The sequence below is a fragment of the Pleurodeles waltl genome, chromosome 9 (assembly GCF_031143425.1).
Source record: "Pleurodeles waltl isolate 20211129_DDA chromosome 9, aPleWal1.hap1.20221129, whole genome shotgun sequence".
NCBI lineage: Eukaryota > Metazoa > Chordata > Amphibia > Caudata > Salamandridae > Pleurodeles > Pleurodeles waltl.
Genome location: NC_090448.1, coordinates 155535190 through 155551942, shown reverse-complemented (window position 1 = coordinate 155551942; position 16753 = coordinate 155535190). Strand labels below are relative to the sequence as shown.

Below are 16753 nucleotides of genomic sequence, written 5' to 3'. Positions count from 1 at the left end.
TAGAAGTGTTGAGTGGTCGCCTAGCCTACCGTGTGCAGGCTACCGGTGGGCACCTGGATTCATGCATGAGCTGTGTAGAAGCGTAAAATGCGCGTCTACCCTGCCGTGTACATGATATCTGTGGGCACTGGATTGTACATGAATGAGCTGTGCAGAAGAATCACGTGTGCGCCTAGCCTCCGTGCGCAGGATACCTGTGGACACCGGGCTTCTAGTGTTAAGTGTGCGCCTAGCCTCGCGTGTGCAGGTTACCTGGAAGAAACATGCTTGTTGTGGGCAGCGAGGTGCACAAGTGTCAAGCGTGCGTCCAGCCTCCCGTGCGCGGATTACCTGGTCCTCCAGACTAGAAGAGCGGCGCAGCGCCGGGAGGAGGGAGGCGCCGAGGGCTTGCTTTCTCCACGCCCTCTTCTCACAGTCCTGCTGAACAGAGGGGCGGGCCGGCTCACAGAGCAGTGGAGTCTGTCGGAAGTGCACAAACCCGATGCTACCTGAAGCCTTGGCTTTGGCACAGTCCGCGCTGCTTTGCGCCCTGGACCTTTGGATGTGACTAGTTCTCTTCCCCTTGGATGCGCGGTTCTTACTCGGGACGGGTTGGATTCCGGTTAACACGACGGTTGCCAGCAGTGAGCCGTGCCTCCGGGTGAGGGCACCAGAGCACGTCTTCCATCACATGCACCCCGGAGGAGAGGGCAGCCATGCAGCGGACAGGTAGGGCAGCCAATCATGCACCATGGCACCCAGTGCGCAGAGGGCGCAGGGCTATCCGCGCACTATTCAGGACGCTGCTGTATTTATTGTCAAGTTCAAAGTCCTGCACTTGTTTCAGTGCACCAGAAAGGGGTGGCACAGCCAAAGACAAAGGCAAAGACCCCTAACCTGTGACAAGTTCAGTGCTGCGCGCTTCAGCTGGAGTCACTTTTCGCACACTCAGAGCTCAGTGGGAGGGAAGTAATGTCAGCTGAGTGAGCAGCAAACTGCGTGCAAATGCGGGGAGGGAGCTTGCCAGCTCTTTCTGCAGTGTTGTGTGGTGTTGATGGTAACCATACACTGCTCCGGGGAAGGGGTGGGTGGGGCCTTAGAAAGAAGCCCTGGCCCTCTTGTGTACACACATTCTACTTGGATGTGCTCTAGAACAAGGGAACGGGACGTCAGACATATCTCTGTGACAGGCGAGTTCTATCTCCTGAGCGGGTCCGTGGTGTGTATCTGAGTGGAACTTGTGCCGCGATCCCGGGAAGAGGAGAAGGGGCCTCCCCAGCTCTCCCGTCTGTGAACTTCCGCGTCATAATCACGCTCCTTCTGAACTGTGCGCGTGATATGCAGTAGCGTAATGTAAAACGATGTCCCCTCCACCCACCTCAGAGGGTGGAGATGGGCTCCCGAGCCACCCATATATCACAGATATAGGCCTTGGGACGAAAAGGGTCCCTTTGAAGGTTTGGGGGCGTAGTGTAACGGGGCCCTTCCTGTGCCACAGGAACTACCGTTATGTTGATAAAATACCCTACAGTGTTGCACGAGAGAGGCCAAGCTTGCCACCTCCTACTGTTCTGCCTTCACAGTGGCGCCAACCTGTTCCAGTAGGAGAGGGTAGGAGGTGGCTTGGCAGCTACTTTTCAAGTGATGATGGGCTTGATGTACTCCAAGGGACCTCTTGTGTAGTCTTCATGCATGTGAAAATCGTATACTGCCTGGTGACAGGGGAGGGGAAGCTTGACCCCTTCTGCAAAATCTATGTAAAAATAATGCACTGCTATAAGAGTATTTGTTACCCCAAGTATGAAAGATTGACACTCTCGTATGTGACATCCTTCTATGTGATAAAGCGAGAGAATGGGAATCTTGGCAGCCTCTCCTATATGATACTGACTCACTCTCAGAAGATGAGAGGAAGCTTGGCTCTGTCTTCTGCAGTGTCTGTATGATAATGTAAGCTGTCAGAAGATGGGACAGGAAGCTTGACAACTCCATCTGCAGTGATGGGAGAGGAAACTCGGCAGTGTCCATCTATAGGATACTGGTACGAAGTCAGAAGATGAGAGAGGAAGCTTGACAGCTCTTCTGAAGGGATGGGAGAGGAAGCTTGACAACTCCATCTGCAGTGATGGGAGAGGAAACTCGGCAGTGTCTTCTGCAGTGTCCATCTATAGGATACTGGTAAGCTGTCAGAAGATGAGAGAGGGAGCTTGACAGCCCTTTCTGATGGGATGGGAGAGGAAGCTTGGCATCTCCTGCAGTGATGGAAAGGAAGCTTGGCAGCTCCCTCTGCAGTGATGGGCGAGGAAGCTTGGCAGATACTGGTACTAACCGAGAAGACGAGAGTTATTGCCTGTCAATAACCGGAGCACTCAGACCACTTTCGACCATGAATCCCCAATTCACCAACCAACACATCCCCTGAGGGAGGTTGTGGAGTTGACTGACTGCAGACTTGTTCACGGGACCTCTTGTCGGCAGTAATTCATTTTAATCATATTGACTAACAATAACATGCTTGGCCAATTTAGGGGGGCAGGGTGGGGTTATTCTGACGTGTCTGGTTGCTCTTCACTGCTGCTGTCCTGCAGTGTGTTTGTTACCTTCTTGTTCATTCCCTTTATACACATTGTTTGGTGCCATTGGGTCCAAAATCTGATTCGCACAAAGGGCATAATTTGTGCCTGCCTGGCAGAGTGGGACTCGATCTGTGCGTAATTTTCTTTTCTTCTCTTTTGGCAGGTTGTCCCACATATACTAAGCGTATCTAGTGACCACCCCCAATGTCTCCACCTTTGGCACCACAGACAACACGCCCCCACTTCCGATGCTGCTTTGACGTGAATTATAACGCACTTGACTTTTCTCTTAGGGCACCTCTGTTCTTTTCGGTCTTTGAACAAGCAGACCTCAGGGGCCATGCACGGTTGTGCACTTTTGTTTCCCAGCGTTCCACTGGCTTACGGCTGTGACCCACTGATGCTCGCTCCAGAGCCGGGCCCTCGCATTTTCTCCTGAAGTGCCGAGCTATCTGATAATGCTGTTCATCAAGGTGATAATTCTATACTTTAAACAGAGGAAGCCGTCAGCTCCTTCTGCAGTGTCACTGTAACTGATAATGCATACTTTAAAGAGGGGAAGCTTGCCAGCTCTTTCTGTAGTGCTCATGTATATGACAATGCATATTGTAAGGAGAGGAAGCTTGACAGCTCCTTCTGCAGTGTCAATGTATCTCATAATGCTATACTTTAAAGAGAGGAAGCTTGACAGTTCCTTCTGCAATGTCTATGTAAGAGATAATTTTAAACTTTAAAGCGAGGAAGCTTGCCAGCTTATTTAGTGCTCCTGTATATGACAATGCATACTGTAAGGAGAGGAAGCTTGACAATTCCTTCTGCAGTGTCAATGTATCTCATAATGCTACACTTTAAAAAGAGGAAGCTCGTCAGCTCCCTCTGAAATGTCAATGTCTCTGATAATGCTATACTTTAAAGAGAGGCCGCTTGTCAGCTCATTCTGCGATGTCCAAATAAGTGATAATTTTATACTTTAAGGAGAGGAGGCGTGTCAGCTCCATATGCAGTGTCCATGTATCTAATAAGGCACACTTTAAAGAAAGCAAGCTTGACAGCTCCTTCTAAGTGTCCATGTATCTGACAAAGCACACTTTAAACAGAGGAAGCTTGACTGCACCTTTTACAGCGTCCATGTATCTGGTATGCTATACTTTAAAGAGAGGAAATAGGACAACTCCTTCTGCAGTGTCAATGTCACTGATAATGCTATGCTATCAGAAAATGAGAAAGGAAGCATGATAGCTCCTTCTGCAGTGCCTGTGTTGTGATAATCCCATACTTTGAGGAGAGGACGCTTGACCGCTCCCTCTGCAGTGTCCATTTAGGTGATAATTTTATACTTTAAGAAGAGCAAGCTAGACAGCTCTTTCTACAGTGTCCTTGTATCTGATAGATGTAATTTGGTGGGAGGAAGATTGGCAGCTCCTTGTACAGTGTCCTTGTATCTAATAGTTCTACTTTGAGGAGAGGGAGCTTCACAGCTCTTTCTGCGGTGCCTGTGTAGGTGATAGTTGGATACTTCGAGGAGAGATAGTTTGACAGCTCCATCTGCAGTGTCCATATACCTGATAATGCTACTCTGCCTCCGAAGAGGGAACAGCTTGACAGCTCTTATTTCTACGCTTTCCCCTTTTGATATCTTTAAAAAGCTGCGTCATAGCGTAAACTTGTCAAGACATTTTTGGCTGTATTGTCTGTGAGATGAGATACCTTCTCCTGCTCCAGGGGTGTTCTTTTATGTGTGATAAATCGACCTACACTGCTCTAGGAAGAGGGGTTGGCCTGGGAAAGTGGGACAGGGGCGCTTCAGTGGCATAACAAAGGCACACCAGCCCCCACGGTGAGGTGGGGGGTGAGCTCCAGGGCCCCCCTCACCACAGCGCCTGGCCTGAGTGAGCCCGGAGAGGGATGGAGGGGGGCTCCTTGTTCCTTGTAGGCGGGGGCTGGGGGGGGGGGCACCAGTTTCGTTACCCCACGGGCGCGCTTGCCTTCCCCCATCCCGTGGCCCCGTACTCCCTGTAACGGGCAGAGACGCGGAGCCGAGGGCGGGAGGCTCCTTCAGGGAAGAAAAGCCCCTCTCATGACCATGTGTCACATGGGCTGCAGAAGGTTTACTCATTCCGAGATGAGTAACTCAGTGTGACCAGGTCAGGCCGGGGCTTTCACCGAGTTAGGGAGCCCTGCACGCACAGGTCCTTGGTCGCAGCATGCGGGGCCCTCCTCCAGCCCCCACCCTCTATTTTCACACAGGGTTTAGTGTATAATCTCTCTATGGCCTTCCTTTATTTTTCTAAAACTGTCGTCTTTCCTGGTTGTGTGAGAACGCGTGGGAATTATATTTACTTCAGCTGTCAGGTGCCTCGTACTGCAACTAACTGGTGGCGCCAGTGCAGCCCGAAGGGGGTGGCGGGCCAATACTAGAGTGGGCGACACAACAACTTAAGAGGAAGAGAGAGCCAGAGCCGAGCCAAGATTCTGGATGGGATTTGGAGCCCGAGCACCAGCCCAGCTCTGAAAATATGCGTTATGGCAGTCATGCAACAGACGACGTAGAATACGATAGTCTCTTTGTTATGATGCATGTTAAATTTTATGCGTCATAAGGGCTCGCGGGTGAGAGTTGCGAGATTCGAAAGAAGGCGGTTGTGCTGGAGTTGGAGGTGCAGCCAGACGCCAGGTTGTGCCTTGGGAAATAAACTTAATTTTTACAAGTTTACATGTTCCCGCTGCATTAATTCTTGACATTTTTGGCGACGAGGTTGGGATCCCCACTCGTGCAAAGCACAATGAAGACTGTAGCTTTTGCTTCTCGAACTCTCACCCGCAAGCCCTTATGACGCCTTAAATTCAACACGCATCATAACCACTTCAAAGTTTTTAAAAAAGTGTACTTCATTAACATTTGGGAGCTTTGATATTAGTAGGGCACTTCATTAACACAGCACTCGCAGTACTTACTAAAAGTGATAACTTTTGAACAGCTGGTAGCCTGAACTCACATATTCGAAAGTTCTTTCATGCGCTATAATGAAGAAAAAAGAGTTTTGGTGAAATAAAATATTTGTCTAAACTCACACAATGTAAGCAGGGATGCCGAAATTTATCCAGGTTTTCTCTCTGTACAAATCAGCCAATAAATGGGTATCTATTTGGCTTTCCTTATGTTAAGGCTTTGTTTTTACCTCCTAGTGCATTCTTCTGCAGTTTTTAAAATATAGCATGAACTCGACCTAAATGTATTGCGAGCTTTAAGTGACCACCAGTTACATTATACAAGGGCACATGCATTGTTGTAGGCATAGGGAGATTAGGTGATTTGCCCAGAATCACATGATATTGAACCAATGCCGAAACTTGAACCTGGCTCCTGAGTTCCATAGTCAGAACCTCTGGCCCTAACACCACATCCCATCCCGGGTAGAAGGAGGCAGGCAGAAGCCACACAAAAGCTCGGCTCACTATGGGCTCGAGGTTCCAACAGGGCCTTGGGCTGAAACAGGTCCAGGCTGCAGGCTCCAGCATGGTTCGAGAAGTCAGTGGCTCGACCACTTCTATCTATAACATTTTACATAATGCAGTTTCAAACACAAGGCTATTAAGAGAATTGCCCACGATTACATAATATTTGGTCTAGTGCTGAAGCCAGGATTACAACGCAGAATTTCAGGTTGTAAGATCAGCAAAGTAGCTTTAGGCCATACGACCAGGACTATGTGCGGTTTGCAGACGTGTCAACGTTTCCACTGTTCCTTATAATCTCTAATCAGGACCAGTTCAATTATACGATTAAGCAGCCATGGTGTTTTGTATATAATTAGGGATTTACTTCACTTGCCACACAATGTGTATTAAAATAATAGCATCACAGAATCTGCTGCCTTATGTTGCATAATTAGCCCTTTTTTGGTGCATAATTGAATCAACGCTGCCACATAATTTGGTCATCCACTGCCTCATACTTCCAGAGGTCCTGTGTATAATAAATGACAAATGTGGTGGGAGCAATGCCATGTTGTGTAAGGCCGGCACAGTGCTTAAATACCATCCTTCCTTCTTAAAAGAACAGGTTTTTGAAGAAGAGCCCAGCTATAGGTTGGGATATATATATTTTTTTAATTGTCCAACTCCATGTCTCATCCTTCAATTACAACCTTATTGGTTAAGCACGACGTTGATATAGGGCTAATTCCAGGCTCGTTTTGGGGGAGATAATTCTGAAAGTAGATTTTTTATGAGGACAGTGCTGCCAAATTGTGGATGGCCACTGGTAGACGTCTGTGGGCCAGTGTCTTCTGTAGGTGGAGCGAAGTTGCCCACCTGCTACAGATCCATCATTTGTCACTGTCTGCTAATTTCGTTACTGGCACAACGGGTAAGAGGTCCCTACAGTACAGTGAGGCATCTTGTCTTCGTCTACTCTCCCATGGTTGAATAGTTAATATATGCCTTCCCTTACTTCTGGCGTGGGCCAGGATTCTGGGCTGAAAACATGTGACAGAGGACGAGTGGGAGGACGTGTGCTGTGTTCATGAGCTATTTATAAGAACATTAGAGAAGACAGAATTTTTTACAGATGCCGGAGCAGGCATCCTTAGTGAGCAGAGGGGTAGATTGTTATTGAAGTAAGTTTCTCAACGTAACGTTGACCTGGTATGGAACTGTTCATCTGCACCTGGTCGGGAAATGTGCCTGTGCCAGGCTAGTTAAACTTTCAGTGCTTCATTTAAATCCATTGTGAACAGTGCGGCGGACTCAGCAGATGAAGAAAGAGGTTTCAGAACAGAATGAGGGCGGCGTTTAGAATATGGCGGGGAGGTCACACCGTATCAACATGCAAAGGAGTACCCTCTCCTCCAAACTGAAATTCTGCCTGCCTCATATAGAGTTGTGCAAAACTCAGGTACGTCAGAGACGGAGACTAGTCCATCTCTGCTGCTGACATACTCCGCTGATGACCCAACAGATGACGGGCCATCAGAGGTTTGGCCATTTGTCCACCTGCCCTATTCAAAACGGGTGGACACATGACTATTTTTTACTTTGACACACCACCAGCCAAAACATGGCGGTAAGTGAAAGTGAAAACATTTTAATAACCCCCTCACATTGGGAGAACACTCCCCATTGGCGAGGGGGTGGTTGTTTTTTTTTATCTTTAGAAAGAAAATTTTACTTTGGTGTTTTGTTAAAATAAATATTGGAAGTGTGCCTTGTGGCACTGTCACATTGACGGAGCCTCAGACCACACTTTAAATTCACTGACATGAATCACAGTCACAGAGGTTCATGCCTTTGGCCAGAGATGTTCAAATGGGGAGCATCTCTAACTTTGGAGTGCGGTTACTCCAAACTTTAAATCAGCCCCAAATCATTTACTGAAACGCGGTACATTGGGATTTTTTTGTTTTCTCTTAAAAATAGTTTTAGAGTCCTTTTTGTTTGTAATGCATGTTTTTGACTCATAATTATTTTTCCAACCTGTCTCACGACAACAGAGGTAACTTTTAGCTAACTATAAGGAATTGGTAAAATCACTGCAGCTCAATCCAAATATTTCACTGTCAGACTTTCATCCCAGGATGCCAGGTATTTCCAGTCACCTCTGCTAAACTCTTCAAATAATGAACACACTTTTTTTCTTCCACAAGAGGGGCTTCATAATAACAATTACTACAGATATACAATAGACTGTCCAAAGCAATTTATATTAAGGCACAAAACTCAATGGTGGTAATTCCATTAAGATGCAAATGATGATAGTCTCAGTATACGAAGCAGTACTTGAAGTTGAGGAATTCAGCGGATGCATAGATCGACCAGTGAAAAGAAATGTAGGGACAGTAGTGAATTTACTGTTGAACTCACATGTTTTCAGAGAATTTTAAGGATGCTGAAAGTATTGTGCGTGTGTTTACAGTAATTAAAATACTGCTTACTCTAAGCTGAAGGCTCTGCTTAGGAAGGCTCTTGAAATGGTACTTACAGGGAAGGATGAGTGAACCCTGGATACACAAAGACAATTCTCGTCTTTCAGCTTCTGCCTGCAGATGTTTGTAATTAAAGTTAGAATAGTTTGAACATTCCTGATCTGTAACTGCAGCATGGTACCGTGTAAAACATGTTTATTGAGGGGGTGGATGGTGTCCTGACTAGCTTTTAAAAGTCAATGCACACTGTTTTGTAGCTCAGAATCTTAACCAAATGAAAGGTAAAAGAAAATCCATCTAGTGAACTAAAGCCTCATGTTGTACTGCAGTAGCTTGCCTACACTATTTCTATCAGGCAAAACACACAATCTTTAACCTGTGTTTAATGAGACCTGAAAAGTTCCTAAGAGAACTGTTTCTTCTCATAGTCACAAGTGCTGATGCTGTAAGGACTACATAATAACCTGAGACAGTGGTTGGAGCCCTCTCCAACTCCAGCAGTATCTGAGCCTCCTTTGTCACTGCTGGGTTTGCAGAGTTTGGTAGACTGTGGATCTCAGAGTGGTTATAGAGGTATGTGGTCTCCTTCTGCTCCTAGGAGCAAGGTGGCGGCATCCATCTGGAATGTCAACTGTGACCCAGAACTGGATTGGCGAGAGGGAATATGTCAGTCAGGTAGCACAAAGCGAGAGTAACCGTGGGTCTATGAATAGACCAATTAGAAGAGGAGAGTTTCTCAAAGAGCGAGGAATCAGGGGACCATGGTAAGTCCTGATGGAACCGTGCCGAGCGCACTTGTTAAAAGTGCGAGAAGTTTGAGGCGGAACTGTTGGCTGTGCTTGGAATGTGTATAAATTCTAAAGGCTATCACTATACTTAGCCTATATTTTCAACTATTAAAAATCTTTCTGGAACACAGAGAAGAGTACTGTACTATTCATCAACAGACCTCTCACATTGGACTTTGCATCTGTGTCTTTAACCATATATGTTCTGAGTGCTGTAGTCTTATCTGTTTTTCTGTACAATTTGTATACTTGTATACATTTATCTGTGTGCTTTAGGGTAGTACCACTTTCAGCAAATGTTATTATTATACCAGATTGGACACTAGTAGGAGGTTTAGTCTTTTCCATTTCTACCGTCAGACAGTTGTTCACATATTCTTCATAAATCTACTGGTTCTGTAAACAAAATCAACTTGTCCCTTTGGTGGCACGTAGTGCGGAGATAAGATTTTATAAGAGCTCTGATAATAGCCTCTCTGATTATGCCAGGGCTCATACTACAGTAAGGTTTGAATTCTGGCCATTCCCACATTTTATGCCACCTTTCTACAGATCTATATACTGGGGCTGGAAGTACCATTAAGCAATAGTTTCAGGGTTTGAATGCAATTTGGAGTCTGTTCACACCTAACAACTTGCATGTTTTAGTTTTTACCAGCTCGTCTCTAATCTTTTTCACATACTGAGAAAGGATGGAAATTTAGCCCTGACGAGGGCAGAAGTAAAACGTCTTCTATGGTTTTTAAAAAAAGTGGTTGAAGGGAAAATCAACTTTTAAACGCTATACAGATTTTCGCATGATCAAATCATCACATGCACATTTGCTCATGCTAAAATGGAGTTCACAAATATTTTCTAGGAGTTCAATTTCCTGGCATACTTCTGTTAATTATTGTGAATTCATCAAAGCTGTAAATCTGCACTTATGCAAGGGTATATACCACGGGGCGCACTTTTGTGACTTTATTTAACAAATGGCCCCCCTAATTAGGTCTTGAGTAAACCAAGACCTTTTCTTTTAATTAACATTTTGTCTCTCTCTATCTATAGACTGGTTTCACTGAGAGTTACATCATTCTGCTCTTTCACAAGGAGCATATCTGTAAACAAAGTAGTTTTATTCAGCGCTAGGGACTACTGTGGCAATGTCTGCTTTTTGTAACCAAAAAATATTATTGCATTTTGCAAATATTTGTAATAATGGGGAGGGCCTGGCAGCTCCCACAACAGGAAGATTTCACAAAAACCATATCACAACAAGACACATATTGTAATCTTGGTGAAACTGGTTGCACTGATTTTCCATTATGATTATTTTTTGGGAATGCTACCATGCATTAATACATTTTACTAGATGATGCTTCAAAGAAATGGTACCTAGAACTTCACAGTTCTTTAGCTGTTTTTTTCCTAGTTGCATTTTTGTGAACATTTAATTTGAAAGCAAAGACTCATCAATCTTGCCTTCACGCTTCTACAAATATTTGCATCTCACCAGAGAGCATTCTGGGAGCATTACACATAGGCCCTCATTCCAACCCTGGCGGTCATGGACCGCCAGGGTGGAGGGACACGGAAGCACCGCCAACAGGCTGGCGGTGCTTCAATGCCCATTCTGACCGCGGCGGTAAAGCCGCGGTCAGAAAAGGGGATCCGGCGGTTTCCCGCCGGAATACCCCTGCATGGGCTGAATCTGCAGCGCCGCCATGGACATTCCGACCCCCTTCCCGCCATCCTGTTTCTGGCGGTTTTTACCGCCAGGAACAGGATGGCGGGAACGGGTGTCGTGGTGCCCCTGGGGGCCCCTGCACTGCCCATGCCACTGGCATGGGCAGAGCAGGGCCCCCTAACAGGGCCCCATAAAGATTTTCACTGTCTGCATTGCAGACAGTGAAAATCGCGACGGGTGCAACTGCACCCGTCGCACCCCTGCAACTCCGCCGGCTCCATTCGGAGCCGGCTTCATTGTTGCAGGGCCTTTCCCGCTGGGCCGGCGGGCGCTCTTTTGGCGGTCACCCGCCGGCCCAGCGGGAAAGCCAGAATGGCCTCCGCGGTCTTTTGACCGCGGAGCGGCCAAATGGCGGTGACCGCATGGCGGGCGGCGGTACGGTCAGAATGACCGCCATAGTCTTATAGTGTTAAACTTGCAAAAGTGTGTACACATTTTCTACTGGGAACACTGTCAGCAGTGCAGTCCGAGCCTTACAATATTTTCTTAGACATTCTCCCTAATAATAAAGACTTTACATTATGAACCATAAATATAAGTTGGAACAGCATTAACATAGGGCCACAAATATTGCCTTAACTGCAGACAATGCTCTTCCCTGATCCATAATATGGTACTGTAAACTGGCAGCCAAAGGATTTGTGCTACAACAGGTTGGGCCTACCTGATGCTAGGACAAAATAAACATGAAAACTTGTTGTCATTGTCCTTGACCCCAAACAATATGTCCTGGGAGTGGGGCAATAGGAATTCCACACCCATGCACCAATTGGCAACACAGCTAGAGGGACCACCAGGACATCTGGCCACATCTCTGAAGCCATTGAAAGTTACCACCTGTACTAAGTAGATTTTCCAGCACCATATTCCTCCTGCGCAAGCTGTACTGCTAATTCCTCCACATTGCTTTCATGTGCTCTAACCCCCATCATTCACATAGAAAATCATGTAGAATGTTTGGATAATCTACTTAGACTCAGTACCAAAGTAGTGCAAGAACAGCCTCTTGAGTAGAAGAGCTGAACTCAGCAATGGCGCGTGAAACATTTATTCAACATAAGAACTTCTGACTTGGCTGCAAGCGCCTAACACTTCAATGGGAATTTCAGATACTAACAAAAGACTCCAGGAAGAATGAGGATAATGGTAGCACGATTTTAATGAACTTTAGTGAGGAGAAAAAAATTCTGAATGAGTGAAAGGGAAAATAAATAACTGCTCAGTTAAGGAAAACAACCTCTCCTGTTCTTCAAGCATTGCTAGAGGCAGAACATGCAAAACTTGTGAAAAGAAGCAAGAGTGAGGGCGCTCTGGTCCAATTTCCTGCTAGGCTATGGATGATAGCATGGCGCCAGGCAGAGTCTCTTGGCAATTACAGTATGGAGGGATTGTAAATGAACAGAACTACCCAAGATGAGACTGGTGCCATGTTGAAGACACCTCAGTGGTCGGTGATGATCCCAGGAGGTGGTTATGCTTGTTGCTCTGATGGTTGAGAGATTGCCTTCTGAGCCGCTGTTTTGCCGTGCCTTTCGGAGTCACTTTTCAAGGATAAAATGAAGCTTAAATACCTTGTTCTTGGCAGTCCTCCTTCTTTCATACCTCTTTTCTCATTCCTGGATGTGTTCTCAATGCCGCAATTGCTTACCCAGTTGTATTTAACAAAACAAGTGGAAAAGTCACTATCCTTTTCTGTGTAAAGCCCACCCTCTGCATCCTGTTATATGTACCACTCCTGTGATCTTCTGCAACCTTCTAAAATTTGCCTCCAGTAAATTTTGCACCTTTCAGGCTTTTCGGCTCTTTCCCACTTTAATCTTTCCATACTTTGTTTTTTTGTCCTTCCCACAGAAGAGGCCTGGGATTCTTGCAGAGCCCCAGCTGGGTGCTAATGCCCCTCCCCCCCTTATGTAGGGGCCACGATCTTCTGTGGTATGCTAGTTTTACACCCCCAACTCGAATATATACCTGTGTGACTCGCTTTGTAGTTACTAGTAAAGTTATCATGATTGCTCTCTTTCTGTCCAGGTATAACGTCAACTGTGACAGTTTGTTGAGAAAAACATCTGTACATGGTTTGCACCCCCGTGAAATAAAGACAAACTTTTTGAAAAGGGTTGGAAAAGATTAGTATTTTACTCCTATTGTCCCCAGTTCCATTTTAAAGAAGAGGAGAGAGACAGAGAGGTGAGATGAAAACAGAGCAGTAAGGTACAGAGAAAGTATGAGGTAGAGAGAGCTGGGATAGAGAGATGGGCTTGAGATGTAAAGGCAAGCACACAGAGGGTAACCGAGAGACAAGATTGTGAGAGGTAGTGAGATTGTGTGGGGTACAGAAAAGTGTATTACAAGAGGTGAGCTAGAGATCCCAGAAGGGCTAGATGCAGAGAGAGATGTAGACATATATGGAGGGAGATAGAATAGGTAAGTTGAAGGAGAAAAAGATGAGGCAGAAAGGTGAACCAGAGAAAGAAAGTTAAAAGTGGGAGAGAGGGGTCATCAGAGACGGGGGTAAACAGAGAGGTGAGGTAGTAAAAAGGATGGGAGTCAGTGATTGGTGATGTAGAGAGACGAGATACAGCAAGCTAGGTAGAGAGAAATGAAATAAAATAGATAAGGTAAAAAGAGAGGGCAGAGAGAAAGAGACAGAGTGATGAAAGAGAGACCATGATCTGAGTCAGTTAGAACAGCGAAGGAGAGCGTGAGGGGAACATGAGAAGTAGAGAAAAAGGTAAGGACAAGTAACCAAGGTAGGAGGAGAGAGACGATAGATCACTAGGTAAGTGAGGCAGAGAACAAGGGGTAAATAGAAGGGTACAGAGTGGTAAAGCAGGGATAGGTAGACACGAGCAGAGACAGAGACTGAGGTAGAAAAAGAAAGGTTGGGATTGAGAAAGTGACAGAGGAGAGTGGGCAAGAGTGGATATTCAACCTTTCTTGATACTTTGGCAGGAGCCCTCATTGAAGTTAGGGCCCTTGGGCAATCATCCACATTGTCCATGCCTTAAAGTGTTTCTTTTGCCCTTCCCCCTATAAATCCATATTCATGATGTCGGGCATCCTATTCTTTTATTGAAAATTGAATTATAGTCCTGAACTATACCAAACCTTCAGAACAGAAAACCAAGTGGACAAAATGAACATCACTAGTGTGAGAGTAGTTTTACACAGATGAAAGAGAATTTCCTCAGTCTAAATGGAGTAAAACCTAGATTCTGATGTTGAGGTTGTGGGGATGGAACATGCATTCTAACCTAATCCATTCAAATGACCTTCCAATGTTGGGGTGCCACCATGCACTTCATTGAAAGTGTTTAACCTGGGAGTCATATTTGTTTCCAAGGTGACATTTTTTCAGATAGTCAACAGGGTTGAAAAGGGCTTACATCTAAAGCTGTCTCTCTTATGGAAAATTGTACTGCTCTTCTGCTCTGACCAATGGGATAGAGCTAATGAGAGAGCTAATTCAAGTGTCCCTCGACTACTGCAACATTGTCTACACTAGGTTCTCCAAGAAGCTCATTGAATGTCTGCAAAAACTTAAAATCAGTTGTCCACTCTATGGGCCTGAGCCACAAAGGTAAACTTACACTTTTGTGTAAGTTACAATTGTTTGCTATTCACAAAGGTATTTTACGAGTAGTGTCTTTACAGCTGCGGAGTCTCTGCAGATAAAAAGATAGGACTGAACACAGAACTATTGTAAACTTTCTTTTACTAAGCTACTAGCTAAAGGGGGCAGCATGTTAACAATATCTCAACAGGGATCCCCAGTGCATGTTGGACTCAAACTTCCCCATAATAGGATAGAGACTATGGGGCATATTTACAATAATGTGGCGCAGTGCGGCGCAGCACTACAATTGGCTGTGCTGTGTCACTTTAGAAATGCAGGGATGCGCCGTATTAACCGGAATACGACAAACCCCTGTGTTTCCCCCTGTGCCGGCGCTGAATTTGCTGCAGAGCGCCAACGCAGCCACTCTTGCGCCATTGTGCAAGGATGGCTGCGTTGTGGGGGAGATTGTTTTTATGCAGGAAGGGGCACCTTCTTGCACAAAAACAATCTTTAGGGCAATTTGCTCTTTCTGTGCAGCACGCATAGAAAGATCAAAAAGGGAGGAGAAATGGAAGCATTTTTTCGTTGTTGTGCCATGCTACCGTCACCCGTGGGATGGCGTTAGAATTTGCTGCTGCCATAGATTTACAAAATCCCTTAAATCTGGGGCAGCGTCAAAAGGCAATGGATGTTGCTGTGGAACGCCCACAGCAACACCCTTTATACACTCCTTCCACGCAAAGTGCTGCGTGTGAAGGGGCCGTATTTGCAAGGTGGCGTTAAGCTACAAAAAGTGGCTTCATGCCGCCTTGTAAATACGGCGGAGTGCACAGCACCATCAGAGCATCACAAAAAGTGATGTCGGTGGCATTAGGGGCTTGTAAATATGCCTCTATTTCTCACCTTCGTGCTCGGAAGTATGGGTAAGGCGATACAAAGCACTATATAAAACGAAATCATAAATAAATACATAGTTAAACAAACATAAAATGTTACAGTATCTGCTGGGCAAAGTCGCATTCCTCACAAAATATGTCATGTAAACAAATGCAGTAACTGCTTAGCAGTGCAACTCACAGCAGTGGCATGTGGGAGAGAGTTATGTGCCTGTCACCTCTGTGAGTCCAAAACCGAGCATGACTGCCTCAGGCAAGCAGTGACAAAGCCTACAGGCCTGGCTGTGGGTTTACAGTGAAACACTATTATGTGTTGAGACGAACCATGTGTTTTTAATCTGGATTTGTAATATTAAGAGCGGGCAAATGGGTAGTGTGCTTGCAGCAGTGTGATTTCTTTTTTTTAGTGAAATGTTAGCGCACTTGTTATTTGTGATATACTTGTTAAAGAGTTGCATCGTATGTGTTAAATGCGTTAAGGTGGGGTAGTGCACCTGCTTCAGCAGACATGTGATTGTGAAAGACAAGTGGTGCAGTTCTTGTGAGTGTTACATTAGTCTTTTGAGGAGGGACAGCAGAGTTGGTATGAGAGTGGTATGTGCTTTGTTATGGGGGTAGTGAGCTTGCTATGAGTGTGATTTTGGTGAAGAGGGGTAGTGCCCTTGCTTTGAGTGTGGTCTTTACAGAAGACGGGTAGTGAAAATGGGTAATGGGCTTGCTTTGAGTGTGGCTTTGCTGAAGAATGGTATTGCTCTTGCTTTGAGTGTGGTCTTTGCTGAAGAGGGGTAGTGGACTTACTTTGAGTGTTGTATTTGGTGAAGAGGGTAGTGCACTTGCTGTACATGTAATATTTGTTTAGTGAAGAGGGCTAGTGCACTTGCTTTTTGCATGGTCTTTGCTGAAGAGGGTAGTGGACCTAAGTGGGGTAGTGTACCTGCTACTCGTGTAATGTATGTTTAGTGAAGAGGGGTAGTGGACTTACTTTGAATGTGCTATTTGGTGAAGAGGGACAGTGAACTTGCTTTGATTGATGTCTTTAGTGAGCAGGGGTAGTGGACTTGCTTTGACCATGGTCTTTGATGAAGAGAGGCAGTGGACTTGCTTAAGCAGGTAGTGTACCTGCTACCCTTTCAGTGAAGGGGGTAGTGGACTTGCTTTGATTGATGTCTTCAGTGAAGTGGGGGTAGTGGACTTGCTTTGAGCATGGTCTTTGATGAGGAGAGGCAGTGGACTTGCTTAAGCAGGTAGTGTACCTGCTACCCTTTCAGTGAAGGGGGTAGTGGACTTGCTTTGATTGATGTC

The 16753-nt window shown here is 45.7% G+C and overlaps 1 protein-coding gene across 2 annotated transcripts in view; it reads left to right on the top strand.

Moving 5' to 3' along the window:
• The first annotated feature begins 419 nt into the window (after nt 1-419).
• Nucleotides 420-16753, top strand: part of ARHGEF3 (Rho guanine nucleotide exchange factor 3) — a 786720-nt gene continuing 770386 nt past the window's right edge. Inside the window, exon 1 of one of the 2 annotated variants that reach the window (XM_069206461.1) lies at nt 420-708. In XM_069206461.1, coding sequence (XP_069062562.1) covers nt 671-708 — 38 coding nt within the window. In that variant the 5' untranslated portion in view covers nt 420-670. The remainder of the gene's footprint in view (nt 709-16753) is intronic. The other variant, XM_069206462.1, reaches the window with a different exon arrangement.